This window comes from Somniosus microcephalus, chromosome 5, assembly GCF_052327205.1.
Source record: "Somniosus microcephalus isolate GS21.2 chromosome 5, FLI_Smic_1.0, whole genome shotgun sequence".
NCBI lineage: Eukaryota > Metazoa > Chordata > Chondrichthyes > Squaliformes > Somniosidae > Somniosus > Somniosus microcephalus.
Genome location: NC_140991.1, coordinates 262,474,335 through 262,500,384, shown reverse-complemented (window position 1 = coordinate 262,500,384; position 26,050 = coordinate 262,474,335). Strand labels below are relative to the sequence as shown.

Sequence of the window (26,050 nt, the reverse complement as noted above, 5' to 3'; positions counted from 1 at the left end):
GGTTGTCTACCTCTTGTCTCCCGGTGAGTACTGAAGGAGTGACATGACATAATTACCACTGAGAAGTCAACCTGCACCAACAATGTCACACAGGCTGACCCAGGGAATAGTGTTGCAACTTAGTCAAGCAATTGTCCCCTTGAAGCTCAACCAAATAATAATGAGGAAATTTATTGGTCAATGTGACCTTTTCTTCTCCATTAATCAAGGTGAGTGCTGTGGAATGGACTGCACTGCCACCTGTTATCAGCATAAAGCACTCCTAGGGCAAGGGCAGAAGAGGACACAGGGCGAGAAGAGCTTCATCTACTCAGACTCCCTCCTGCTACCCCCATACTAGGAATGGCTTTAGTGATTTGGAGATATTTAGTCGTAGCTTTGTGCTGTGGGGCCACAGGCTACTTCATACAGGATAACAACAACTTGCATTTATACAGCGTCTTTAACATAGTAAAGCATCCCAAGACACTTCACAGGAGCGTAATCAGACAGAAATGGACACAGAGCCACATAAGGAGATAGTACTACAGGCGACTAAAATCTTGATCAAAGAGGTAGGTTTTAAGCAGGTTCTTGGAGGTGGAGAGGCAAGAGGTTTAGGGAAGGAATTCCAGATCTTAGGGCCTAGATAGCTGAATGCACGGCCGTCAATGATAGGGCAGAGCAAGTGAGGCATGCACAAGATGCAAAGAGTTGGAGGAATGCAGAGTTTTCGGAGGATTGCAGAGCTAGAGGAGGTTACAGAGATAGGGAAGGGCGAAACGTGAAGGGATTTGAACAAGGGTGAGAATTTTAAAATCGAGGTGTTGCCGGACTTGGAGCCAATGTAGTCAGTGAGCACAGAGGTGATGGGTGAACAGGACTTGGTGCGAGTTAGGAAATGGGCAGCAGAGTTTTCGATGAGCTGAAGTTTACAGGAGGGTGGAAGGTGGGAGGCCAGCCAGGAGTGCGTTGGAATAGTCAAGTCTAGCGGTAACAAAGGCATGGACAAGGATTTCTGCAGCAGGTGGGCTGAGGCAGGGCTGAGGCGGTGCAGAGACGGGCGATATTACAGAGGTGGAAGTAGGCGGTCTTGGTGATGGAGAGGATATGGTGTCGGAATCTCAGCTCAAGATCAAATAGGATAGTGAGGTTGTAAACAGTCTTGTTCAGCCTCAGACAGTGGCCAGGGAGGGGGATGGAGTCGGTGACTAGGTAAGGGCGTTTGTGCGGGGACGGAAGACAATGTCCGCGAATTTCCCAGCGGAGGCGGGAGAGCTGGTTTCCGGGTTCCAGTCACGAACCTGGCTGCAGCTGTTTTGATTTCTTTTTGGGTTCAATAAAGACTCATTTCTGAAAGAGAATGTTGTTTAATCTAAAGTCTTGTTCAAGACTTTCTACAGCTTTTTACAGAACACACTATGCTGTGATGCATCTAGAATCAAACTGAAAGTAAAACTCCTCTGGACTGCTTGTCTCTCACATGACCTCTGCTGGTGAGGCACAAATAATCAAAAACACAGACAAATATGCTGTAAGGCATAAGTAATCAAACACAGACAAATATCATCACTATTTGCTGATATCATTACATCTCCCTTTCTTAAAACAAAAGTATTTTACTTTTAACTAACAACATTTAATGAACTTACATTATCATTATCATGATCAAGGTTTTTTACCCTTGCTTTGTGTGTTCACATGAAATATGTCAATACACTAGAACTTGAAGAAAGAATAAGATAACATTACTTCCTTCTTTAACAATAGTCCTTAAATTTGCTCAATGAGTCTCTCAGGAGGCTTCACGTGTCTTGAGGATTTTCTGATTGATTGTCCTTGAATCTGAGTTGTTGCCTCAGATGATTGGTTCTCAGCTGTGTGATCAGGTTGTTCACCAGTATCAGTCTCTTCACCTGCTGTGGCTGGTCCCATGAGAAGATCTCGACGATTTCTTCTCAGAACAGCACCCTCATCTGTCTGAATGGTGTATGATCTTGGTTGAACTTCACTCAGGACAGTTCCCTTCTGAGTCCATGTGTTTGTTTTGTCTTTCAACCTTACTTGGTCACCAGTGTGGAGTTCAGGTAGGTTTTGTGTTCCTCGGTCATAGTAGTACTTTTGCTTCTTTCTGTTGCTCTTTGAACTTCCTCACTTTCTCCCCCTCTTTTGTTTTCAGGAGGTTCTCCGGGATGGGTAGGTTTGACCTTAGCCGACGTCCCATCAGGAGTTGGGCTGGTGACATACCACACTCGAGAGGCGTTGTGCGGTATACAAGCATGCTTTGGTAGAAGTCAGTTCCACTGTCTTTTGCCTTGTACATCAGTCTTTTCACTGTCTGGACCAATTTTTCCACTAGTCCATTGGACTGTAGATAGTGAGGACTTGACGTTGTGTGGACAAAGTCCCACTCTTTGGCAAAGTGTCGGAAATTTGCATTGTTAAACTGGGGTCCGTTGTCTGTGAAGACCTCGCTTGCCACGCCATGTCTGGAGAATATGGCTTTCATACTTCTTATCACAGCTTCTGCAGTGGTGGTGTACAGTCTACAAACCTCTGGATACAGGGAGTAATAGTCTGTGACGACAAGATAGTCCTTCCCTTGACATACGAATAGGTCAGCGCCTACCTTCTGGTAAGGTCTGTCTGGTGCTGGGTGTGGCTTTAGTGGTTCTACCAGATTGCTTGCTCGATATTTCAGGCATATTGTGCAGTTTGACACCTCATTTGTCACATCTTGGTTGATTCGTGGCCAGTACATCACCTCTTGTGCTCTTTTCTTACACTTTTCGATTCCCAGATGTCCTCCATGGATCTTTTTTAGCATCTCTCTTCTCAGACTCTTTGGGATAACTATTTTACTTCCTTTGTAGATGATGTCTTCGACCACTGATAGTTCCGCCCTGCAGTTCCAGTACTCTGCTATATCAGGTGAGCAGTCTTGCTTCATGTTGGGCCATCCATCCAAGATGCTTTTTCTCAGTCGTCTCATTGTTTCATCTTTGTTTGTCTCAGTCTTTATGAGCTCCATTTTTGCATCTGCTATGGGCAGTGCACTTGTGATCATGTCCACGTAGGCGTTCACTTTTTCATCCATTGTGGTGTTTGCGGGCTCACTTGGGTCAACAGCTCTGGACAACGTGTCTGCTGTATACATCAGCTTACCCGGTGTGTACGCAACATTCAGTGTATAGCGTTGCAGCCTGATCATCATTCTTTGTATTCTAAGCGGACAGCTATTCAGTGGCTTTTGGAACAATGCAATCAAGGGCTTATGGTCAGTCTCTACACTGATTGCTTGTCCTGCCACAAACTGGTGAAATCTTTCACAAGCGAATGTGATGCTGAGCAGCTCCTTTTCTATTTGAGCATATCGCGTCTCCGCGTCTGTCATTGAGCGCGATGCATATGCAATAGGTTGCCAGTAGTCATATTGTTGCAGAAGAACGGCACCGAGCCCACTCTGTGATGCATCTGATGATATCTTGATGGGTCTCGCTGGGTCATAAAACCTCAGAATTGGTTCCTCTGTGAGCAGTTTCTTTAGATCGCTCCATGACTTCTCATGCTCATGATTCCATTCCCATTCTATGTTCTTTTCAGTTAGTCTTCTCAGTGGCGCTATTTTTTCTGAGAGGTTGGATATGAATTTACCCATGTAGTTGATCATTCCATTAAACCTCTGCACGTCCTTTTTGCATTGTGGCCTTGGCATATTCTCAATGGCGGACACCTTTCTGGGATCTGGTCTGATGCCCTCACTGCTAAGGATATCTCCCACGAATGTCAGTTCTGTCACCCCGAGCTGGCATTTCTCTCTATTCAGCTTCAGGTTTGTTTTCCTTGTTGCTTCCAGCACTTTTTTCAGTCTCTCGTCATGCTCAGTTCTCGTGGTTCCCCATACTATGATGTCATCCATTGATGTATCAACTCCCTCCAGGTGCTCATAGATCATATGGATAGTCTTGTGATACACTTCAGGAGCTGAGGCAATGCCAAATGGTAACCTTAGGAATCTGTATCTGCCAAATGGAGTGTTGAACGTGCACAGTCTTGAACTTGCTTCGTCCAGCTTCATCTGCCAAAATCCTGAGGACGCATCTAACTTGCTGAAATATTTTGCATTTGCAAACTGTGCCATGATTTCCTCACGTGTAGGAAGCTTGAAGTGCTCTCTCTTTATTGCTCTGTTTAGATCTCTTGGATCCAGGCAAATTCTGAGCTTTCCATTCTTTTTGTCCACTACGACGAGGGAACTCACCCACTCAGTTGGCTCATCTATCTTCTGAATCACGTTCAGGCTTTCCATCCTGTCCAACTCTGCCTTCAGTTGCTTTTGAAGAGCAAACGGAACTTTTCTGCATGACCAGTGTCATACTTAAATCTACTCTGATCGTGTGTTCTCCTGGAATGCAGCCTAGACCCTTAAATAGGTCTTTGTACTCTTTCATGAGTTCATCATAGACTGTCTCTCCTTCGCTTTCCACAACGAGGACTCTCTTTACCAGGTTCAGTCTCTCACAGGCTTTTAACCCTAGTATGGCTTGCACATCCTTTGGCACCACGATTAATGCTAGCGTGTGCTCTCTGTCCTTGTGTGTTACTTTGACAATGCATTTTCCTTTCACTGGTATATCAGTACCTGAGTATCCGGTCACTTTCACTTGTATTCCATGTAACTTTGGTCCGGGTCTAATTCTCTTAAAATCGGTCTCTGATATCACATTAACTTGTGCTCCAGTATCCAATTTAAATGGAATGTGTGTGTCATTCACTTTTAGTGTCAACATCCAGTCTCTTTCTTTTTTGTTTTCAGACACAACATCTACATTGAATTCCTCTATCTCGCTTTCATCTACTGTATGGACCTTGCTTTGTTGCACTTGGTTCTTACAGCAACGGGCATAATGGTTGTTTTTGTTGCATCTATTGCATGTTTTACCATATGCTGGACACTTTCTTGGTGGATGCTGTGTACCGCATCGACTACATGACTTCCGATTGTCTCTTTCATTTTCGTTTGCTGGCCACGTCTCTTTTTTCACATTGGCGCTCTCTTTGTTAAACGGTTTGATTCCGTTCTTTCTCACTGCATCCACGTTGCAGCTACTGTCACTGAACAGCTCCTTTGCCTGCAACTTCACAGTCTCTGTAGCCCTACACAATGCTATGGCTTTTCCCAGGTCTAGATCTTGCTCTCTTAGCAGCCTTTCCCTTAGACCATTATCTGGAATACCACACACCAGTCTGTCTTTTATCAGCGAGTCTGTGAGTCCCCCAAATTCACACGATTTGCTCTGGTTTCTCAGTTCAGTCACATACTGATCAATAGTCTCGCCGATTTTCTGTACACATGTGAAAAATTTGTGCCTCTCAAAGGTCACGTTGCGTTTAGGTATGCAGTAGGCCTCAAACTGTTCCATTATTTTATCTAGCTTCCTTTTGTCTCCATCAACAGCAAATATGAAATTATTATATACCTCCAGCGCTGCATCACCCACGACATGTAAGAACACGGACGATTTTTGTTTATCACTTTTCTCGTCAGCTCCGATTGCCGCTAAATACAACTCTAAACGTTGTTTGAACCTTCTCCAATTTTCAGCCACATTACCTGTCAATTGAAGCGTCGCCGGTGGGAGTAAACCTTCCATTTTTTCACTTCGTTAGCTATTCTCTAATGGTAAGCAACGATGTTCTCTTCTGGCTTGCTAATATGTGGAGAGCTGATTTCGCTTACTTGCCACAACTGCTTTCACTGTCCCATCAAGTTGCTAACTTCAGATTTTTTCTCTTTCAGCCACTTCTGACATCATGTTTTGATTTCTTTTTGGATTCAATAAAGACTCATTTCTGAAAGAGAATGTTGTTTAATCTAAAGTCTTGTTCAAGACTTTCTACAGCTTTTTACAGAACACACTATGCTGTGATGCATCTAGAATCAAACTGAAAGTAAAACTCCTCTGGACTGCTCGTCTCTCACATGACCTCTGCTGGTCAGGCACAAGTAATCAAAAACACAGACAAATATGCTGTAAGGCATAAGTAATCAAACACAGACAAATATCATCACTATTCGCTGATATCATTACAGCAGCCGCTCTGTAAATGGGATTTTCCCTGATTGGCCTTGTTAAGCCTGCACTGCGGGCTTCCCGGCCAATTAACAGGAAGCGGGTCTGATGACGTCATTTGATGGCGCGTCATCAGCCGGCTTCCTTAAAGGGACCACGTCTACATGGAGTTTGACAGTTGTTCTGTCAGTGTTTGACAGCATTAAGGTGTTTGAAGACCTTTGAGGGACTCCAGTGTTTTAACGTTCAGTCCGTAAGGATGACCCCGAGCTTCCGGTCGCCTGTCATTTTAATTCACCGCCCCATTCCCACTCATACCTCACTGTGCTCGGGCTCTTGCATTGTTCCATGGAAGCTCAGCGCAAGCTCGAGGAACAGCACCTCATCTTCCGATTAAGCACTTTACAGCCTTCCGGACTCAATATAGAGTTCAACAATTTCAGATTATAACCTCGGCCCCCAATACATTTTTACTTATTTTTTATCCACCCCTGTGTTTTGGCCCTTACCCCTCTTTTTTTTTCTCTCCCACATGGCAGCTGTCTCTCATTCTGCCAGCACATTTCACACCTAATCTAGAGCCGTCTTTTGTCTCCACTCGTCTCGTTTTGAATACCTCTTAATGTCTCTTCACTTCTCTTTTGTTCTCTCCCAGTCTGGCTATTACGTCCGTGAATGATTGAGACACAGACAGCAGGAGTTGAACATAACACGTCTTTACTGATGGAAGTCAATAGTGAAACTGAAAACAACAGAGGCTCCCTAGCGCCTTTTATACAGGGGTGGTCACTGCCAGTACTGCAGTCTGAGACCAGTTATTCTCTTAAAAGGTACATACACAACAATTCCTCCCATTTTAGATAAACAGTACATAACATTCATTTAACAACTAAATGATAACTAATTACAATCACAATTATGGTTGCTAGATACATTGGTTAAGTTTAAGCAATTATAAGTTCAGTCTTTGAGGAGGCTTCCTGATTCTGTCTGGATAACGCCTCTTTGGGGTATCAGGTTCTTCTGGCAATGTTGAGTCGGGATCAATGTCGATGTTTGGTTCATCTGCTTCCAATATTACCGGTTCTGCGGTAGCTGCAATTGGAACGTCGATTTCATTACTAGGTGTATCAGATCGTGGTGTGGAGTTGACGTTTTCCAGTGACTCTAGAATCTGGTCAGCATGGCGTCTTACAATGCTCTCCCCAACGTCCACGGTATACATGAGAGGTCCTTGCCGTGTACAAATCGTTCCTGGCTGCCATTTCTCAGTGCGGTAGTCCCGGGCCAAAACTGGTTGACCTATCTTAAAACTCCTGGTCGGCCTTTCATTCATATTCTGAAACTGTCTGTTCTCCACATCTCTTCGGACGTTTGGCTTAACCAAATCCAAGCGGCATCGTAGTCTTCGATTGAAGAACATCATGGCTGGAGTTTGGTTGGTAACCGCATGTGTCGCATTCCGGTAGGCAAACAAGAAGTTGTCCACCTTGTGTTGTAGGGGTATATCTTCATTACACATTGCCTTGATAGCCTTCTTGAATGTTTGGACAAACCTCTCGGCCAATCCATTAGTGGCTGGATGATATGGGGCAGATGTGCAATGCTTAACACCATTGTTCTTTAAGAACCTCCGGAACGCTTCAGACACAAACTGTGGTCCATTGTCAGAGCAAATCTGTTCAGGCAGCTCATTCCTGGCGAATATGGTTCGTAAGACTGTGATAGTTTTTTCCGTGGTGGTTGAGGACATTTTTATTACCTCTGGCCACTTTGAATGTGCATCCACTGCAATTAAAAACATCGAGTCCATGAAGGGACCAGCAAAATCAATGTGCACCCTTTGCCATGGAGATGAGGGCAACTCCCATGGATGCAGAGGAGCTTGTGGTGGGGCGTTTTGGACCTTCTGGCATCCTGCACAGCTCTTGGTCATCTCTTCGATTTCTCTATCGATTCCCGGCCACCACACAAACGCTCTGGCTAAGTTCTTCATTTTTACCCCACCCAGATGACCCTCATGAAGCTCATTGAGCACTCTATCCGTCAACTTAGGTGGAATTACTACTCTGGATCCACACATCAAGGTTCCTCTGCACACTGACAGCTGTTCTCTTCTCGGCGAGAATGCTGGCAGCAGTGGTTCGCCATGTGCTGGCCATCCCTTCACCGTTAAATCATAGACCCGTGATAGTGTCGGGTCATTCCGTGTTTCCTTTTCTATGTTTGCATTCGTCACAGGGAGACAGTCGACTATGGTCGAGTGGAATAACTCCATTGGATCCACTGCAAGGTCTTCTTCTTCCACCGTCGGCAACGGTAGGCATGACAATCCATCAGCATATCCATGCTGTTTAGTTCCTTTGTACTCGATGTCATATTGGTGTGCCCCTAGGAAAAGGGACCACCTCTGCAGCCGTTGTGCTGTCATTATCGGTACGCCCTTCTGAGGGTTGAAAATGGAGACAAGAGGTTGATGATCGGTTAGTAGAGTAAATTTTTGACCGTGCAGGTAGTGATTGAACTTCTTCACCCCCCACACTAGGCTGAGGGCCTGTCTGTCAATCTGGGCGTAGTTACACTCGGCAGAAGTTAACGAGCGTGACGCAAAAGCTATCGGCCTCTCTAAACCATCAAGGAATTTATGTGACAGTACCGCCCCAATGCCGTAGGGAGACGCATCACACGCCAGTCTGATCGGCAGTGCTGGGTTGTAGTGAGCCAATACTTCCCTTAAGTGATTAAGTCCTTACTCTTCTGAAAGGCCCGCTTACAATCATCGCTCCATTTCCATGCTACCCCCGTTCATAGCAGGGCGTTCAGTGGGTGCAGAATTGTCGACAAATTCGGCAAAAACTTATGGTAGTAATTCACCAATCCGAGGAATGACCTCAGTTGCGACACATTTTCAGGCGCTGGGGCCTTAACAACCGCTTCAATTTTGTCAGGGGACTTATGTAACCCCTCTTCATCAATCACATGGCCACAATACGATATCTGTTTCTTAAAAAATTCGCACTTGGGGCGGTTGGCTCGCAGCCCATGTTCCCGTAGTCTAGTGAGCACCTGTTCTAGGTTGTTAAGGTGTTCACTGTCATCTCCACCTGTCACAAGGATGTCGTCCAAGTAACACGGAGTCCCCGGAATCCCTTGCAGGACTTGTTCCATCGCTCTTTGCCATATTGCAGGAGCTGATGCTACTCCGAATACCAATCAATGATACTGGTAAAGACCTTTGTGAGTGTTTATCGTGAGATACTTCCTAGAGGACTCTTCAACCTCCATCTGCAAATATGCTTGTGCTAGGTCAATTTTTGTAAAACGCTTCCCTCCAGACAGTGAGGCGAAGATGTCTTGGAAGAGGATATTGTACTGTGTGAAGGACTGGGTTCACCGTCACCTTGAAATCCCCACAGATGCGAATCTTCCTTGGCTCCCCGGACTTATTGCTTAACGTTTTCTTCATGACAGGAACGATGGGTGTCACCCACTCGCTCCAGTCGACCTTAGACAACACGCCTGCCTTCTCCAGATTCTCCAGCTCTGCCTCGATGGCTGGGCGAATTGCATATGGTACCGGTCTTGCTTTGAAAAACTTGGGAACTGCATTCTCTTCTATTTTTATCAAGGCGGTTACGCCTTTAAGCGTACCCAGTTCTTGTTGAAATACCTCTTTGGCGTTAGCTAAGATTGTTGACAATCGTCCAGGAGTGACGTCTTCATCTTTTTTACCGTCCACCGTCATTGCATGAATGGAGTGCCAATCTAAGTTTATCTTCCTGATCCATTCCCGTCCCAATAACGGTGGTCCACCATTTGGCAGTATGTAGAGATACAATTTCCGTATTTTCTTGCCGTTGTATTCGACAGGCACCCTTATTTTTCCTCTGGGGTATACTTTTTGCCCCGTATACGTCGTCAAGACGATGGATGTCTCTCTCAAGGGTATGTGTGAAAATAGCCGCTCGTAGTCTCGTCGATTCATGACGGTTAGCGCTGATCCTGTATCCAATTCCATTTTAACTTGGGACCCTGCTATCGTGAGGGTGACCCAAATGGTTCGGTGATCCTCTTTTGCGATTACATTGTGAAGTTTGAGACAGCTTAATCTCCTGTTCCCGGATTCTTTTTGTTGTCGCTGGTCTTCTTCCCAGACCTGCAAACTCGTGCAATGTGTCCCATCTTCCCGCATTGCCTACATATTTTGTCTTTGGACTAGCAGTCCTTCTGGTCATGGTTAGTTCTGCCGCAGCGATAACATTTTGCAAATCCCCGTGTCATTTTGTGGGTGATGTATTCCTGTGGTTTTTGTTGAATTTCTGCAGCTCCCCTGGCTGCTGCTTCATACGATACTGCCACGCTGAAAGCCTTATCTAGCGTCAGCTCTTTCTCGGAGAGTAACTTCTTCTGTGTTCCTTCACTCAGGAGTCCACAGACAAATTTGTCCCGTAGGGTATCTGCCAGTCCTGCTCCGAACTGGCAGTGCTTTGATAGCTTGCGTAGTTCCGTAAGGTACTCAGCATTGCTCTCATCTTTATGCTGAGTTCTCCTGTGGAATTTAAATCTTTCTGCTATCAACAGCGGTGCAGGGTTTAGGTGTTCCTGTAGGACAGCAACAATTTTGTTAAAACTCTTCGCCTTCGGTTTGGCTGGAGTAATCAGGTCCCGCAATAGGCCGTACGTTCTAGCGCCCATTAAGTTTAGCAATATCGATGCCTTTTTCTCCTCCGCTATTTCGTTTGCCTCGAAATATACCTCGACTCTTTCCACATACGTGGTCCAGTCCTCTATTGTATTATCAAAGGCAGTGATACAGCCAGTCTTCGGCATCTTGCAAATCTAAAATGGCGCCTCCTGCGCTTTGCCTTCTTCCCCGCTGTTGCTAGCGCTGCTTTCCGCGGTTCCCGTTGCAACCTGCAGCTCCTCGCGGTTTCCTGCGCGTTTAATATTTCTTTTTTTATTATTTTCCCGTCGTGGAACAACCCTGTGGGACTCTTGCCTCCCTCTTCGCGGGTCTATACGCAGCCCGGCTTCGTAGCACCGGCCGCGCCCTGTGTGCTCCACCCTCTCTCTCTCTTCTTCCCGACAACGCTGCTCGGCCCCGTTGCAAACCACCCGCTCGAGTTCGCGACCACCGCAGCCCAGGAAGGATCAGTGCACTACCTGCCACCAGCCCGATTAGCTGAAGCACCGTCGACAGGAACCAGGCCCCGCTTCCAACAGCTTCTCCAGCAATCTTCAACTCCGCTATCACAGGGGCGGATGCCCACGGTCGACGCCCGTTTCTACTGCCTCTTACTTTCTTTTCTTTCTGGCCTCGACCTCTGCTCACTTCGCTGTAGGAATGGATCCCAGGAGGTGGTGCAGACTGTAGGTAGGTTCGTATCTGCTCATCGCCAGTATTACGTCCGTGAATGATTGAGACACGGACAGCAGGAGTTGAACAAAACACGTCTTTACTGATGGAAGTCAATAGTGAAACTGAAAACAACAGAGGCTCCCTAGCGCCTTTTATACAGGGGTGGTCACTGCCGGTACTGCAGTCTGAGACCAGTTATTCTCTTAAAGGTACATACACAACACTGGCCTTTTAATCTATTTCATTTCCTGTGCTTTTCCAGTCTTGACAAAGGGTTTGACCTGAAACATTGACTCTATTTTCTCTCCACGGATGTTGCCTGGCCTGCTGAATTTTTCCAGCATTTTCTGTTGTTACATCTTCAAATAGGTTGTTTTCAAATGTCCTCCAGTACCAAGTTTTAGCTTCTGTAGAACTTTTACACAGAGTTTTATGATCATGTCTACAGCAGATTTGGTTCAACATCCTTTCCTCTATTACTGAGCTGGTTGGATTCTCACTAGGGGCAGTGTTACACAATCACCATTTGTAGATTTTAATTTTTTTAAATCCTGTCTTGTTGACAGCAGTGAGTCCAATAGTTTCAATGTCAGATTGCTGGATGATAACACCTCTGCAATTACAAGGATCCAAAGTGTTGCTTAGCGCCGCATTTCATAAGGTTCATTGTAAAGTTCGAAACTACCCCAATCTCATCAAGTAGAACAAATGTTTTCTTTAAACGGAGTGGATCGATCTCATAATCTAATTTCAAGCTTCCAGAAGACAAGGACTTACAAAGCTCTTAGTTAGATTACTTACTTAGCTCTTACACAGAGCTGGCACAGGCACAGTGGGCCGAATGGCTCCTTCAGTGCTGTACAATTCTGTGACTTATGTTGGGATATGTGTTCTGAGAGTGCTGGCTTCTGTTACTTCAACAAGTGACCATTTGTTCTCTAACCCCAAATAGCGAGCATCAGCAGCCTAGTCACCATGGAGGCCTAGTCACTCAAGAAGCTCGACACCATCCAGGACAAAGCAGCCCGCTTGATTGCCACCCCTCCATCCACCACCTTAAACATTCACTCCCTCCACCACCAGCGCACCGTGGCTGCAGTGTGTACCATCTACAAGATGCACTGCAGCAACTCACCAAGGCTTCTTCGGCAGCACCTCCCAAACCCGCGACCTCTGCCACCTAGAAGAACAAGGGCAGCAGGCGCATGGGAACACCACCAACTCCAAGTTCCCCTCCAAGTCACACACCATCCTGACTTAGAAGTATATCGCCGATCCTTCATCGTTGCTGGGTCAAAATCCTGGAATTCCCTACCTAACAGCACTGTGGGAGTACCATCACCACACGGACTGCAGCAGTTCAAGGCCGTTCACCACCACCTTCTCAAGGGCAACTAGGGATGGGCAATAAATGCTGGCCTTGCCAGCGAAGCCCAGATCCCATAAGCGAATAAAAAAAAAGCCTAGCTCAGTTGTCCTCATCCAATTTGCACACTTCAATGCCAAGGCCACTGGACAGCAGGTACATTAGCTGATTTTCCCTCCCTAGCCCATAGCACCTTACTGCCAAACTCCATAAGGAACCTATTAACTCAACACAGAGCATACTGGGGAGCTTCTTGATCTGTATGGCTCCAAACCACAGCAGGCAAGACTTTCTCCAACTAAGCTCTGGACATTCAGACTTTACACCAACATTCTGTGAACAAAATTTTTTTATATATAAAACACAAATAGGTTGTTCCAGGGGGTTGAAATTCTATGGTGCACTACGGGTGGGGGTGGGAGGGGAGCAGGGAGAATGGGTGACTCAGGAAAGTGGCTATGCTTCATATTAGTTATTAATAACAGAACGTAGACTATAGTGATCATAAAGGCATGATATTTTAAACCAATTTAAACCTAGAATTGTAAGGCCAATTTTATTTTACAAGCTAGTCTAACTTTGAATATAATCTTGGTTTTATTTGAATATTAAATCTGTACAGTATTGCTCTGGAAACTAAATCATATCCTAAACGGCCTTAAATTAACAATGAACTCTCAAATGTTTACTTTCAGCTCATCTTAGCTCATCCATTCAGACAATTCCCATCACACTATCTGACCAATCTAAGTATTAATCACTCTGTGTGAAGAAGTCCTTCCTAAAGTCAGACCCAAACTTGCCTTTCACCATTTTTTTTACCTATGCCCCTTGTTCTAGTACCCTGGCATACCTTGAAGCAGTGCTCCAGATTAGCGGTTTAATATCTTGCATACTTCAAAGGGTCAACAAACCCAGCACAGGTTAGCGATCGAAGCAGAGGCCCTTGTGTTCTGCATTTAAAAAAATTAATTCTCAGGATGTCGGCATCACTGGTAATTTATTGCCCATCCCTAGTTGCGGCATACAACGGAGTGGATTGCTAGGCCACTTCAGAAGACAACAGTTAAGAGTCAACCACTGGAGTCACATTGGCCAGATCAGCTTTCCTTCCCTGTAGACATTAGTGAGCCAGTTGGATTTTTACACCAGCTTCACTTTTCCAGATTTTTTTTTCCTACAAACTGAATTTAAATTCTCAAACTACCCTGGTGGGATTTGAACTCACATTCTTGGGATTATCATTAGTTGAAAGCCTCAGGATTACTAGGCCCTTAACATAACCACTACACTAATGTGCCTTAGTATTGGCTCAGTTAACCACTGGATAAACACAAACCTTTTGCAAAGACAACATAACTTTATTCCTCCAAAGCTCCATCCTGTTAAACTAGCCAACACACATGCCAAGATGTATTTTAATGGTGTACAGGAATGTGCACTTCCAGGAGAGCAGGCGTAAAAAGCCAGAAGCCTCTGCAGTATTTGCTGCAGCTTCCTTTTCTGTCTGGGATACCAAGTCATAAGTGGCATGATTACACTCAGCAGTGGGCTAAAACACTCAAGCGTAGGTCTAGGGGGAAAAAAAAGGACACACACACATATTTATAAAGTTTGTTCATTCTTCATCCAAATCACTGCAGGTCTCACAATTGTTACGAAGAAAAATAGTTTGTGATGAGGATCAGAGGGGCGATGTTAACTTAAAAAAACTACAAGTGACAAGAGAATTTTCCACTACAGCAGAGCTTTCCTCATAATTCTGCTTTAGTACAGTAGCTGGTGCAGGTTCATAAGGCACAACATACATCTGCCGCATGCTTAATTATTTAAAAGAGACATTGTTAGTACTATTGACTGAGGTCACTCCTGAACAGCAACAAGCTGAAAGGTAGTCCAGAATTTCATCATTATTTTACAATACCAATAGCATTGCTTGCAGAGGTAGGTTTATGAGGACGCTCTTGCTGGTCTGCCAAAGGTGCTTGTTCACTGCATTTTTTTTTAAAGATAGTGCCTGCTTAATACAAAGTGTTTGCCAAACACTCAAAGGTAATGGTGCAATTTGCATTGAAATAAGCAAGTGCATCATGAAAATATTACCAGCAAAAATGATGCATTGCACGGCATCAAAAATAGACTTCAATGGAAATAATAATCAGGAGACATATAAAAACGGGCTGCTGACTCACTATCGCACAAAGTCAAGACCTTTCCCCAATGTCTCCTCAAAAAGGAATGGTGCATTAGCACTAGAGTGTTCCAATGTCTGTATTGCCAAACTGTTCTTTAAAAGCATATTTGTCCAAAGATGTGTGGGTTAGGTTGATTGGCTATGATAAATTGACCCTTAGTGTTAGGGGGATTAAATACGTGGGGTTACGGGGATAGGGTGGGATATGTGTTGGTGTAGGGGTTACGGGGATCGGGTGGGATATGTGTCGGTGCAGGCTCGATGGGCCGAAATGGCCTCTATCTGCACTGTGGGGTTTCTGTGATTATAGATTTAAGCAGCTCTGCCAATTCTAGATTCACACTAGAGTGGGGGAGGAACTGCAGAATGATGCCCTGTGTGCGCCATACCACTGATTGTCTTTCCCAACAACCCCTACCCCCACCCACCGCCATTCCCATGGCAACGTGCCTGGTACTGCATTGGACACTGAACGTGACCCTGCACAACTTCAGATCACAGCATCCCATCAGACCCAAACGTAGCACTGGCGGGAATTGCACAAACTATTTAAAAAGGCAATTCAGTTGCTTGACTATACAATTTTCAACTCCATTAATAAATAGCGCTCTCTTCATTACAAATAACATCAAATTTATGATGCTATAGGCAGCCATTTTAGGAGGTCAACAAACATTAATAAAGGAAATTTAGTGGAAGCATTTACTTATTTATACAGCCAGTCAGATAACTTGCATGAATATGAACATTTCTCCTATCATACCTGAGCTGCAATATTATCCATATATATGATTGCCACACTATTTCTGGAAAAGAAAGCTTTATAAATTAATGAATTTAAAATTAAAAGGCCTTAATTTGATGCTGCTGGGATTAAAATATTGCATTCCAATCACAGTGCTTGGAACAGGTTAATATCAAGCAAATCAGCACTGCTGACAATCTACCAGGGTCGCTAATTTGGACGTGAAGAGGATGCGCAGCCTGCAGCCATGTGTTTCTGCCAACTGCAGGCTCAGACAGTGGTACAGCTAGAATGCAGTAAGCTCACAACCGCATCTGTCACTCCAAGTGACCCAAAAACAGCAAAGAAGGGCACGACGGTACATTAAAATTAAATGTTACGACGTACATAATCTAGGTTATTTCATCCATTTTAATTACCATGGCTGTTTAGATGTGTATACATTACCCTTTCCCCAACATTGTGGATCGTGAAAGGCAAATTCAGGTGTATGCAGTCCAAAGCTAGTCTGATCAGTACATACATACAACCACAAACACATTACTGTGTAGCCTGAAACGAGTAACCCGATCATAACAATTCATCTTTCTCCACCTATACAACCATCCACTTTTTTACAAAACCACATTCTAATCGGCTTCTTAAAAAAAGAGAACTTTTGGCTAGCTCAGGGATGGTCAAACTGCATCCCGTTGGTCACACGTGGCCCATAAGTCCTGGCATACAGTCCTTGAAGCCAGAGCAATTTAGTCCTGTTGGTGATTATTTCTTATTCGCTTTGTGCTGAAAGCCTATTCTTAGCACTATGCCTCAGATAAATTCTAAATCATAACACCCATGTTAGCATCAGCTACTTGAGATATAAAAATTAATGTGGATACGTTGATTTAACCTTTATGTGTGGCCCCTGAGGCTCCATGGCACGCACCTATATGGCTTGCAAAGGCAAAAAGCTTGGATGCTCTGGTCTAGATGACCTGGTGACAAGATATCACACTTGTACACTACACCACTTACTGGGGAATCCAGCCTTATTGGGTTGCCCCTCAGACAACACGTTTCTGATCATACTAAAGTCCTTAAAGCTCAACCAGAGGCATCTCTTTGCCAAGAATGAGAGAGGCCAGCAACACATGCACCATGGTTCTAACTTGGCCTTCCCTACCACCAACCCGTGGAGATACTTATTTTAGATTATAGAGTCCAAGGTGTCCGGCACAGAAGGCAAGTTGGGACATGGTGAAAAAACAAGTGGCTGTTATTGTGAATAGACAGTCCATAACAAAGCACAGCTAGTCCAGGATTTCAACAGAAGCAATGTACTTTCCAAAGGTATTTATTAACTTTAGTACAAAACTATTGGGAATTTCATTTTCTAATGGTGGTATGTTCAAAGTACAGGGTTCTCCATCCATCCACCCACTCCCCACTTTCTCTTCCTCTCCTCCCCAAAAATGGTGAATTTATTGCAGTGAACCCTGCCAATACCTACAACTTTAGGAAGGATGTCAAAATCATGGGAAGGGTACAGAAGAGAGGCCTCAGTTATAAGGAGGGACTAAAGAAATCAGGTCTCTCTTCATTAGAGCACCAAAGTTTAAGAGGCGATCGAATAGAGGTGTATAAAATTATGAGTACTGTCGATAAGTTAAATCGGGGAAAACTATTTCCATTGGTTAGTGAGTCTGTAAATAGAGGACATAAATTTAAGGTCATCACCAAAAGAATGAAAGGAGGTCAGAAGAATTCCTTTATCCATTTACTTACACAGAAGGTTGTTAGAACATCGAATGTCTTGCCAGAAACAGTGGTGGAAGAAAATCCAAAGTATAGCATTTGAAAGGAAAGTAAATACATATTTGAGAAATAAACATTTAAAAGAGTATGGGGAAAGGGCCGAGGAATAGGGCTAAATTGGGCAGCTCTTTCAGAGAGCATCACAGACACCAAGGGCTGAATGACTTTCTTTTGCACTGAAAAATTCTACATTGTATTCCAGAAAGTACAACTTAGCCAAATAGAAACTAATGGCCTGTAACATCAATTTTAAGTGAGATAATAGTATAAAACAAATTGCAAAAAAACCTTTGCACCAGTCAAAACTCTGGACTAATATGAATGCCCACACCCTACATGAAAAAGTGAAGAGGTAATTCAGAGGGAGTGAATGTAACTATGGAGTTGGACTCTGTATGTATTGACCAGGATGTCACTTATTGATAAGCAATAGTGAGGAATGCAAACTAGGCAGAAAAGGTGATGACATGAGGAAGATACATACATACATTTGTTTAGGTAAAGTTCTAAAGGGCTAATAAAATGTAGGTTTCACCTATCATGTTTTAAGTTTGTTACAGAAAAGTTCATAAAAAGCCAGCATATACAAGATGTTGTAAAATGCAATGTTGTACTTAAGCATTTTGTTTCCATACATAGAATCATACAGCAGGAGGCCATTTGGCAAATCATGCCTATGCAAGAAAGAGCTTTGCAATTAGTCCCATTCTCCTGCTCTTTCCCCATTGCCCTGCATATTTTTTCTTTTCAAGTATATATCCACTTCCCTTTTGAAAGTTACTATTGAATCTACTTTCAGGCAGTACATTTCAGATCATAATAACTCACTGTGTAAAAAAACTTACAATTTTTTCAACAACTAAACAACATCTTCAAATATAACAAGCTACTGCATTTTTTTCTCCCTATAACGATCAGTTTTTCAATACGACATTTTCTTTTATTCTTGTCTGTGGTTTCTTCAAACAACACAAATGCATTTTTAGTTCCTCACAACAAATCATTCACGGGCAGATACTACTTTCACCTTAGTCCAGATGCTGGAGGTTTGCTTACAAATTATCTACCTATATGAAACTGTCGAAAATGAGAAAGGTTAACCTCCTTTGGTTGCCATGTAAATAAACCCTGTAAATGAAGAAAGCCATTTTGATTACATAGAAGATGCACACTGAAAAATACTGATCAGGCGCACTAAGCATCATATCCCTGAAAAGTTAGCATTAATGCAAATCTCTCAAAGATCATTTACAGGAAACATTTGGAAATTTCTGGAGTATAGCTACAAAATCATCCAACAAATTGCACACTTTTTAAAACAAATTAAGATACTGCAGACCAACTCAAAAGTGTAAACTTAAAAAAAGAAAAACGATTTCTACCAGTTCTACTAAACATGTGCATAGCCTGAATTAAAAAATAAAGGTTTGAAATTGTCAAACTGCAGAAGGAATTAGGCAAATGTGTACATCTTTCATTCTGCAGAAACATCTCAAAATTAGAATATGCATGTGATACAATTTTTCACAAAGGCAGTAATACATTTACTATTCCTTAGGCTATTTAAATCATGGGGAGAATTATTAGAAGATCGATTTTAGACAAACTGCATCAGCACTAAGTTAGATGAAAGCCTACCAGCTTGTCACTTTCAGGCTAATTAGTCTGCTGAAACATACAATGGCCCACTTAAGCTTCCCAAGAGAATACTCCCCTTAAGTGTAAACTGCCATAAAGACATACATCGAGATAGTCATCGCTGAGACTCTTAAAAGCTAGCGACCGAAATTCAAAAGGTCGCTTCTTCCTGCTCCATCTCATCACGCTAAAAAGCATTCTCGGGCTTCCGCGCAGTTAAATAGCTGGAGGGGAGGAGGGGAGAATAATGTAAGTAACGTTTGCAGAAGATGCCAGATTTGCAACAAAAACTTTGCATTTTCACCACAAGGTTTCCAGCGTTAGCTGACTGTAGACAAGGCCTGCTACAGAGAGAAGCTACCTGCTAAGAATCATCGTAGTACGATGTATGCAGAATTTATTGCATTATAATTACAGGAGAGCCGAAATTTGATTAAAATTTGTAGCAAACATGTGACAGCTCCATCACAAAGTACCATGTTGCAGGAAACAGTTATTTCAATCCGTTGCATAATAGAAAACCTTCATATTTTACAATTACAATTACAACGACCACAGTCGCCGTATGGTTATCCTTATTTTGGGAAGGAGTCAAACAAACCTCAACAAATGCAGAAGGACGAAGAGAAAGGAAGATCCGACACTGCATCAACAAGCACGCTCTGATACACAATCACTTGTGCTCAGAACGCACACCGACCAAATCAAATCTCCTTTTTAAGGCAACATTATAGATTTTTAAAAAAGAAATAAATCAAAACGCCTCTAATTGGTGCAAAAATGCTGTTGCATTACCTGCTGTATTTGTTTGCGGTTTGTGTGTGTGTGTACTGTATGTATGAAAGGTACTGGTCCCGCTCTCGTTCCTTCAGGCTCTTTTCTCCCAACCAGCCGCAGCCCTGCTCGCGCTCCGGGTCTGTGTATGTGATTGACACGTGTGACGACACGGTCCGGAGAGAGCGCGCACGTCCTTCCGCTTTTTCCCAAATAAAGGCACCGGCTGCAGTCACACCCCCTTTCCCAGGCTTCAGCACCACACTCACTGCAGCATCACAGTGGAGCGGGAGCCCGTGCGCGTACTCTCCAAATAAGGACACAGGGGCGAGCAAAGCCCAGAAAGATGCTTCTCGTCTTGCTGTCTTCCTGGATTACTTGGTTACATTCCTTTCGAACCATGTCTAGTTAAAAGTGCACTTCTTTTAAAAAATAGCATTCACATTGCATTTTCTTTTTCTCTTGCACACATATGACAGCTGCAAATAGACATTACCACCTACACCCAGACCTTGAAATGCAAAACGCAAAAGGCGTTGTAATGGATATTAGAAAACAGTTTACTCACTGAATTGAGCTCAGCAAGCTGTAAACTCCTCGTGTGTCATCCCTGTACCATGACGACAATTTTGGCTTCTGGTGAAATTTTGATTTGCTCCAGGAGCCCAAAGATTGCTAAACTAGCCCCCCATCAGTAAAATATGCTCCCTCACACCATGTACTTCAGCCTCGAAGCTTTGACCACGCTCGATCAGCTCCGATGGACGGGTCACATTGTCCGCATGCCCGATACGAGACTCCCAAAACAAGCGCTCTACTCGGAGTTCCAGCACGGCAAGAGAGCCCCAGGTGGGCAGAGGAAACGCTTCAAGGACACCCTCAAAGCCTCCTTGAAAAAGTGTAACATCCCCACCGACACCTGGGAATCCCTGGCCCAAGACCACACAGAGTGTTCGGGAAGGCGCTGAACACTCGAGTCTCTTCGCCGGGAGCAAGCGGAAGCCAAGCGCAGGCAGTGCAAAGAGCGCACGTCAACCCAAGCACCCCACCCACCCGCCCCTTCAACCACCCTCTGCCCCACCTGTGACAGAGACTGTAGGTCCTGCATTGGACTCATTAGTCACCTGCGAACTCATTTTTAATGTGGAAACAAGTCATCCTCGGTTCCGAGGGACTGCCCAAGAAGAAGACTTCAGCCTCCTGTCACATTGCAGATGTTGAAATAAAAATCCAGAGAATATTAAATATATTTATAGTTTGAAAGTAGCATTTGTGCTAAAATAGCCCACCAATACAATTATTTGTCCAATAATTCTCTTAATAACTTTTAAAACGGTGCTGTATTTTTGATTAGCTATCATTGTAATTATGCTGACATGTCTAACACATAGCATAGATAGCGTTGGGTTTAGGCATCCACCAAACCATACTGTTGGGGCCTCCAATAACCTTCGTGCCGGTTAAGGCGGAATCCAACACTAAAAAATGTCCTACCAATTCAATGGACCTAGTCTTGTTATGTACATGATCATAAAGTCCATACCTCAGAAGAGTTGACTTGTTAGATAACTGTGTATATTGACTTTAAAATTCTGAATTTCCAAAATTTTGCTGCACATATCCTGCCCCACTCGCCCATCACCCCATCCTCACTGATTCACAGTGGCTTACAATGGCCCTGGCCATCCATCCCCTCCTCCCTTTGACTTTAGAGGCACTTTACTGGAGGAGGGAGGAGAGAAAATAAGTTAAATAGATAAAGAAACAGACATGGAGCCATGATGGAAAAGTTCAGAGAGGTGACCAAAAGCTTGGTCAAAAAGATAGGTTTGGAGTTTTTTTTAACGTGGATAGAGAAGTGATGGAGTGGGGTGGTTGAAGGAGGGAGTTCCAAAGCATATGGGGAAGGTAGATGAGGGCAATGCCACTAATGGCAGAGCAAAGGGACGGGTGAATGTAAAAAAGACCAGAGTTAGAGGACCAAAGGATGAAGGAAAGGTTGTAAGGCTGGAGGAGCTCGCAAACAGGGTTGAGCAAGGTAGTGGAGGGATTCGAAGACGACGACAAGAATTTTAAATTCACTGCATTGGGGAACAGGCGACAATGTAGAGACAACACTGAAACATTTTTTCTGATTGGATGAATCCCTTAGGCTAATCGGGAAGCTCAGTGGTTCTTTTCTAGTGGGGGGCGGGGCTGTAATACAGCGGGACCTCTATGTGTCCCTGGAAAATATATTTATGTGCAATTGCATTCATCATGCTAATGGCATGGCTGACCCAGAGCAAGATTACACATTTATGAAAATGAGTCATCTCAGTCACTGCTTCATCACCAGATACTGCATCTCGACTACACTGAACCATGAAAGGTATTAGTCTTTCCCCTGACAGTTGCTGTAAACAAACAAAGCTCCATCAGTCTGAAGTAAGCTACATGCTACTGAAATCATAGCAATCAGTAATATAGAGTTGGTGTTTCAGAGAAAGATATTCATTGTAGAGAAGAGTATCAGAAGGTGGCTAGATTTAATATCCATATATCTTAGGGTCACTATAGGGTAACCTTAATGCTACAATTAGACCTAGGATTATGAATCCAAGAATCCTGGGCTAGAGTTTACACTTTGGGTGCAATCAGGAATTTGCGCCCAAAATGTGCTTGAAATTGTTTCCGCTAAAATTCATTTGCATAATCACAAACGTCAAATCTTCCATGAACTAGCGGAATAATGCAGCATAATAGAACGTAATTGTTTCTTTTTATTTCTTTCCATTAAAAAGTATTCCTTGATGTATTTAAGAGTGGTAACCTGGTGCAGTTTTATTAATACAGCTGAAAATGGGTTTATCCCCAATAATAGGCATTTTTAGCAAGGGTGTCCAGTCCTCCACCTGTGAGTAACCTGACTTCTAATTACTGAAAAGTACTTAAAAAAAACTATACTGAATCATTTAAGAATTTCATTGGTGTATACTATTGTAATAAAGGAAACACAGTAACCAATTAGCACACAGTAAGCTCCCACAAACCGCAATGTGATAATGACCAGATAATCTGTTTTATTGATGTTGGTTGAGGGATAAATGTTGGCCAGAACGTCAGAGAGAACTCCCCTGCTCTTCATCGAAATAGTGTAATGCGATCTTTTATGTCCACCTGAGAGAGCAGACGGGGCCTCGGTTTAACGTCTCATCCGAAGGACAGCACCTCTGGCAGTGCAGCACTCCCTCAGTACTGCACTGGAGTGTCAGCCTAGATTTTGTGCTCAAGTTTCTGGAGTGGAACTTGAGCCCACAACCTTCTGATTCAGATGTGAGTGTGCTATCAACTGAGCCGTGGCTGACGCACAAAGACCAGCAATCAAAGTCTAATTGCTGTTACGTAACTACTTCAAGTGAGTGTTTAGTTGCTCTTGAGGGCCAGATAATAATGAAGTCTCATAGCCAATCATCTGACCTGCAACTTAATTGCAGCAAGTTATCCAGGCATGTGATCTATACTTACAACTGTCAGCATCAGTAGTAACCCACACAGAAATCTCAGCTTCCATCCTCAAGTCTAGGACTTCAAACCTAATTTGATACCTAGAGGATAAACTAAAATGGATAATCATAGGGTGATAATTCTGTTTTTTTTTATATGTAACTTATTTTTATTTTGAATTCTAATAAATCACAGAGAAATTTGAAGTAGCTCCATCAAATAAAACATTTTGGGGCTTTATCTCCCCTAATTTAAACCACACTAAAAGATGTATTATATGGGGAGCAAATACCTCTTAAGAGAGGTAAATATTGTATCCCATAAAGCCATGGGAAGTATTAAAGTTGTTTCCTGGTCATAGTCGTTCATATAATTTTTACACAAGTAATTCAATATAATAAGGCTATCTCAAAGATGGTGATACCATTCATACAGTAGTAATAATATTCCTACAGTGCCTCCGAATTCATATCTCCCATATAGCATTCTCTATGTCTGTGTCTTTGTGGTGTTTTTGACAGTTTGGGTTCACATTCCCTGGTTGTATGATATGCACATTATCTTCTGCTGTTCCAACGATGAGTCTGAGTATTTATCTCATTTTCAACTAATCTAACGGAGGACTTTTTGTTGTCAGTTAACAATATTTATTTGATCTCAAAATCCCTATTTGAAAGTCAGATTATTGGATAAATTAATGCTCATCCCCCATCTAACTTAACTTCACTTTATTTTATTTTCAATCGTGTATTATTAATGACCTCTAAGAACATAGGAATAGAAGCACAAGAAGACATCATTCAGTCCATCTAGTTTGCTCCATTGCCCAGTCCCATTTCAGGATCTGATCCAACCATTTGCCATTTTTTCTTACCCCAAACTCTTTCTTCTGCCCCCAGCCAAATCAGGAATCAGTCCAGTCCCCTTTGAATGTCCAATCAAGTTAGTGTTTGTTGGACTTGTTTGCAGTTTCCACAGATTAACAACTCTGAGCGTGAAGAAGCTATTCCTTTGAGTTAAGTTCAGGTATACCTTATAATCGTGTTCTTGCCATTCCTATCCTGGTTTTGCACAAAATACCGTTATCAACTTCAGTGAGTCCCATCATTATTCTAAAAACTTGGATCATGCATCAATTTCATATTTTTATAATAGGAATAGCTTCTCTTCATAACTCAATGATCTAAAGCTTCAAACCATCTTGGCTAGCCCCTGAATTCTTTCCACTACATTCACATCTTTCAATTAGGCTCACTAATGCTTTATAAAGTGTCAATGCCACTTTGTTCAACCACAGCACCAACTACTTGCATTTATATAACACCTTTAACGTAGCAAAACATCCCAAGGCACTTCACAAGAGCGTTATCAATCAAAATTTGACACCAAGCCACTGAAGGAGATATTAGGACAGATGACCAAAAGCTTGGTTAAAGAGGTAGGTTTTAAGGAGCATCTTAAAGGATAAGAGAGAGAGAGATAGAGAGAGGTGGAGAGGTTTAAGGAGGGAATTCCAGAGCGTAGGGCCAAGGCAGCTGAAAGCACAGCCGCCAATGACGGAGTGATTTAAAATCGGGATGCGCAACATGCCAGAATTGGAGGAATGCAGGTACCTTGGAGGGTTATAGGTCTGGAGGAGGTTACAGAGATAGGGAGGGGTGAGGCCATGGAGTGATTTGAAGAGAAGGAGGAGAATTTTAAAATTGAGGCATTGCTGGACCGGGAGCCAGTGTAGGTCAGCAAGCAGAAGGGTGATGGGTGAACGGGACTTGGTGCGAGTTAAGATACGGGCAGCAGAGTTTTCGATAAGCACAAGTTTATGGAGGGTGGAAGATGGGAGGCCGGCCAGGAGAGCATTGGAATAGTCAAGGCTAGAGGTGACAAAGGCGTGGATGAAGTTTTCAGCAGCAGATGAGCTGAGGCGGGATGGAGTCGGGCTATGTTACGGAGGTGGAAGTAGACAGTCTTGGTGATGGAGTGGATATGTAGTCGGAAGCTCAACGATGCTTGCGTCTGCGCTCACTCGGAGGTCGAACTCCAAACCATCGTAAATACCTTCACTGAAGCATACGAGAGCATGGGCCTTACACTAAACATCCGTAAGACAAAGGTCCTCTACCAACCTGCCCCGCCACACAGTGCTGCCCCCCGATTATCAAAATCCACGACAAGGCCTTGGACAACGTGGACCACTTTCCATACCTCGGGAGCCTACTGTCAACAAGGGCAGACGTCGACAACGAAGTCCAACACTGCCTTCAGTGTGCCAGTGCAGCCTTCGGTCGCCTGAGGAAGAGAGTGTTTGAAGACCAGGACCTCAAACCCGGCACTAAGCTCATGGTCTACAGAGCAGCAGTGATACCCGCCCTGCTGTATGCCTCAGAGACATGGACCATGTACAGCAGGCACCTCAAAGCACTGGAGAGGTACCACCAACGCTGCCTCCGCAAGATCCTGCAAATCCATTGGCAGGATAGGTACACCAACATCAGTGTTCTTGCTCAGGCCAACATCCCCAGCATCGAAGCTCTGACCACGCTCAATCAGCTCCGATGGACGGGTCACATTGTCCGCATGCCCGATACGAGACTACCAAAACAAGCGCTCTATTCGGAGCTCCGGCATGGCAAGAGAGCCC

General features: G+C 43.7%; 1 protein-coding gene across 3 annotated transcripts in view; it reads right to left on the bottom strand.

Moving 5' to 3' along the window:
- Positions 1-20,111, bottom strand: part of cap2 (cyclase associated actin cytoskeleton regulatory protein 2) — a 295,674-nt gene extending 275,563 nt beyond the window's left edge. The window contains exons 1-2 of one of the 3 annotated variants that reach the window (XM_085988892.1): positions 19,948-20,111; positions 19,258-19,376 (exon numbers count right to left, since the gene is read on the bottom strand). In XM_085988892.1, coding sequence (XP_085845018.1) covers positions 19,258-19,271 — 14 coding nt within the window. In that variant the 5' untranslated portion in view covers positions 19,272-19,376; positions 19,948-20,111. Of the gene's footprint in view, positions 1-19,257; positions 19,377-19,753; positions 19,863-19,947 lie in introns of those variants that run through there. The other 2 variants (XM_085988893.1, XM_085988894.1) reach the window with 2 other exon arrangements.
- Positions 20,112-26,050: the final 5,939 nt, after the last annotated feature.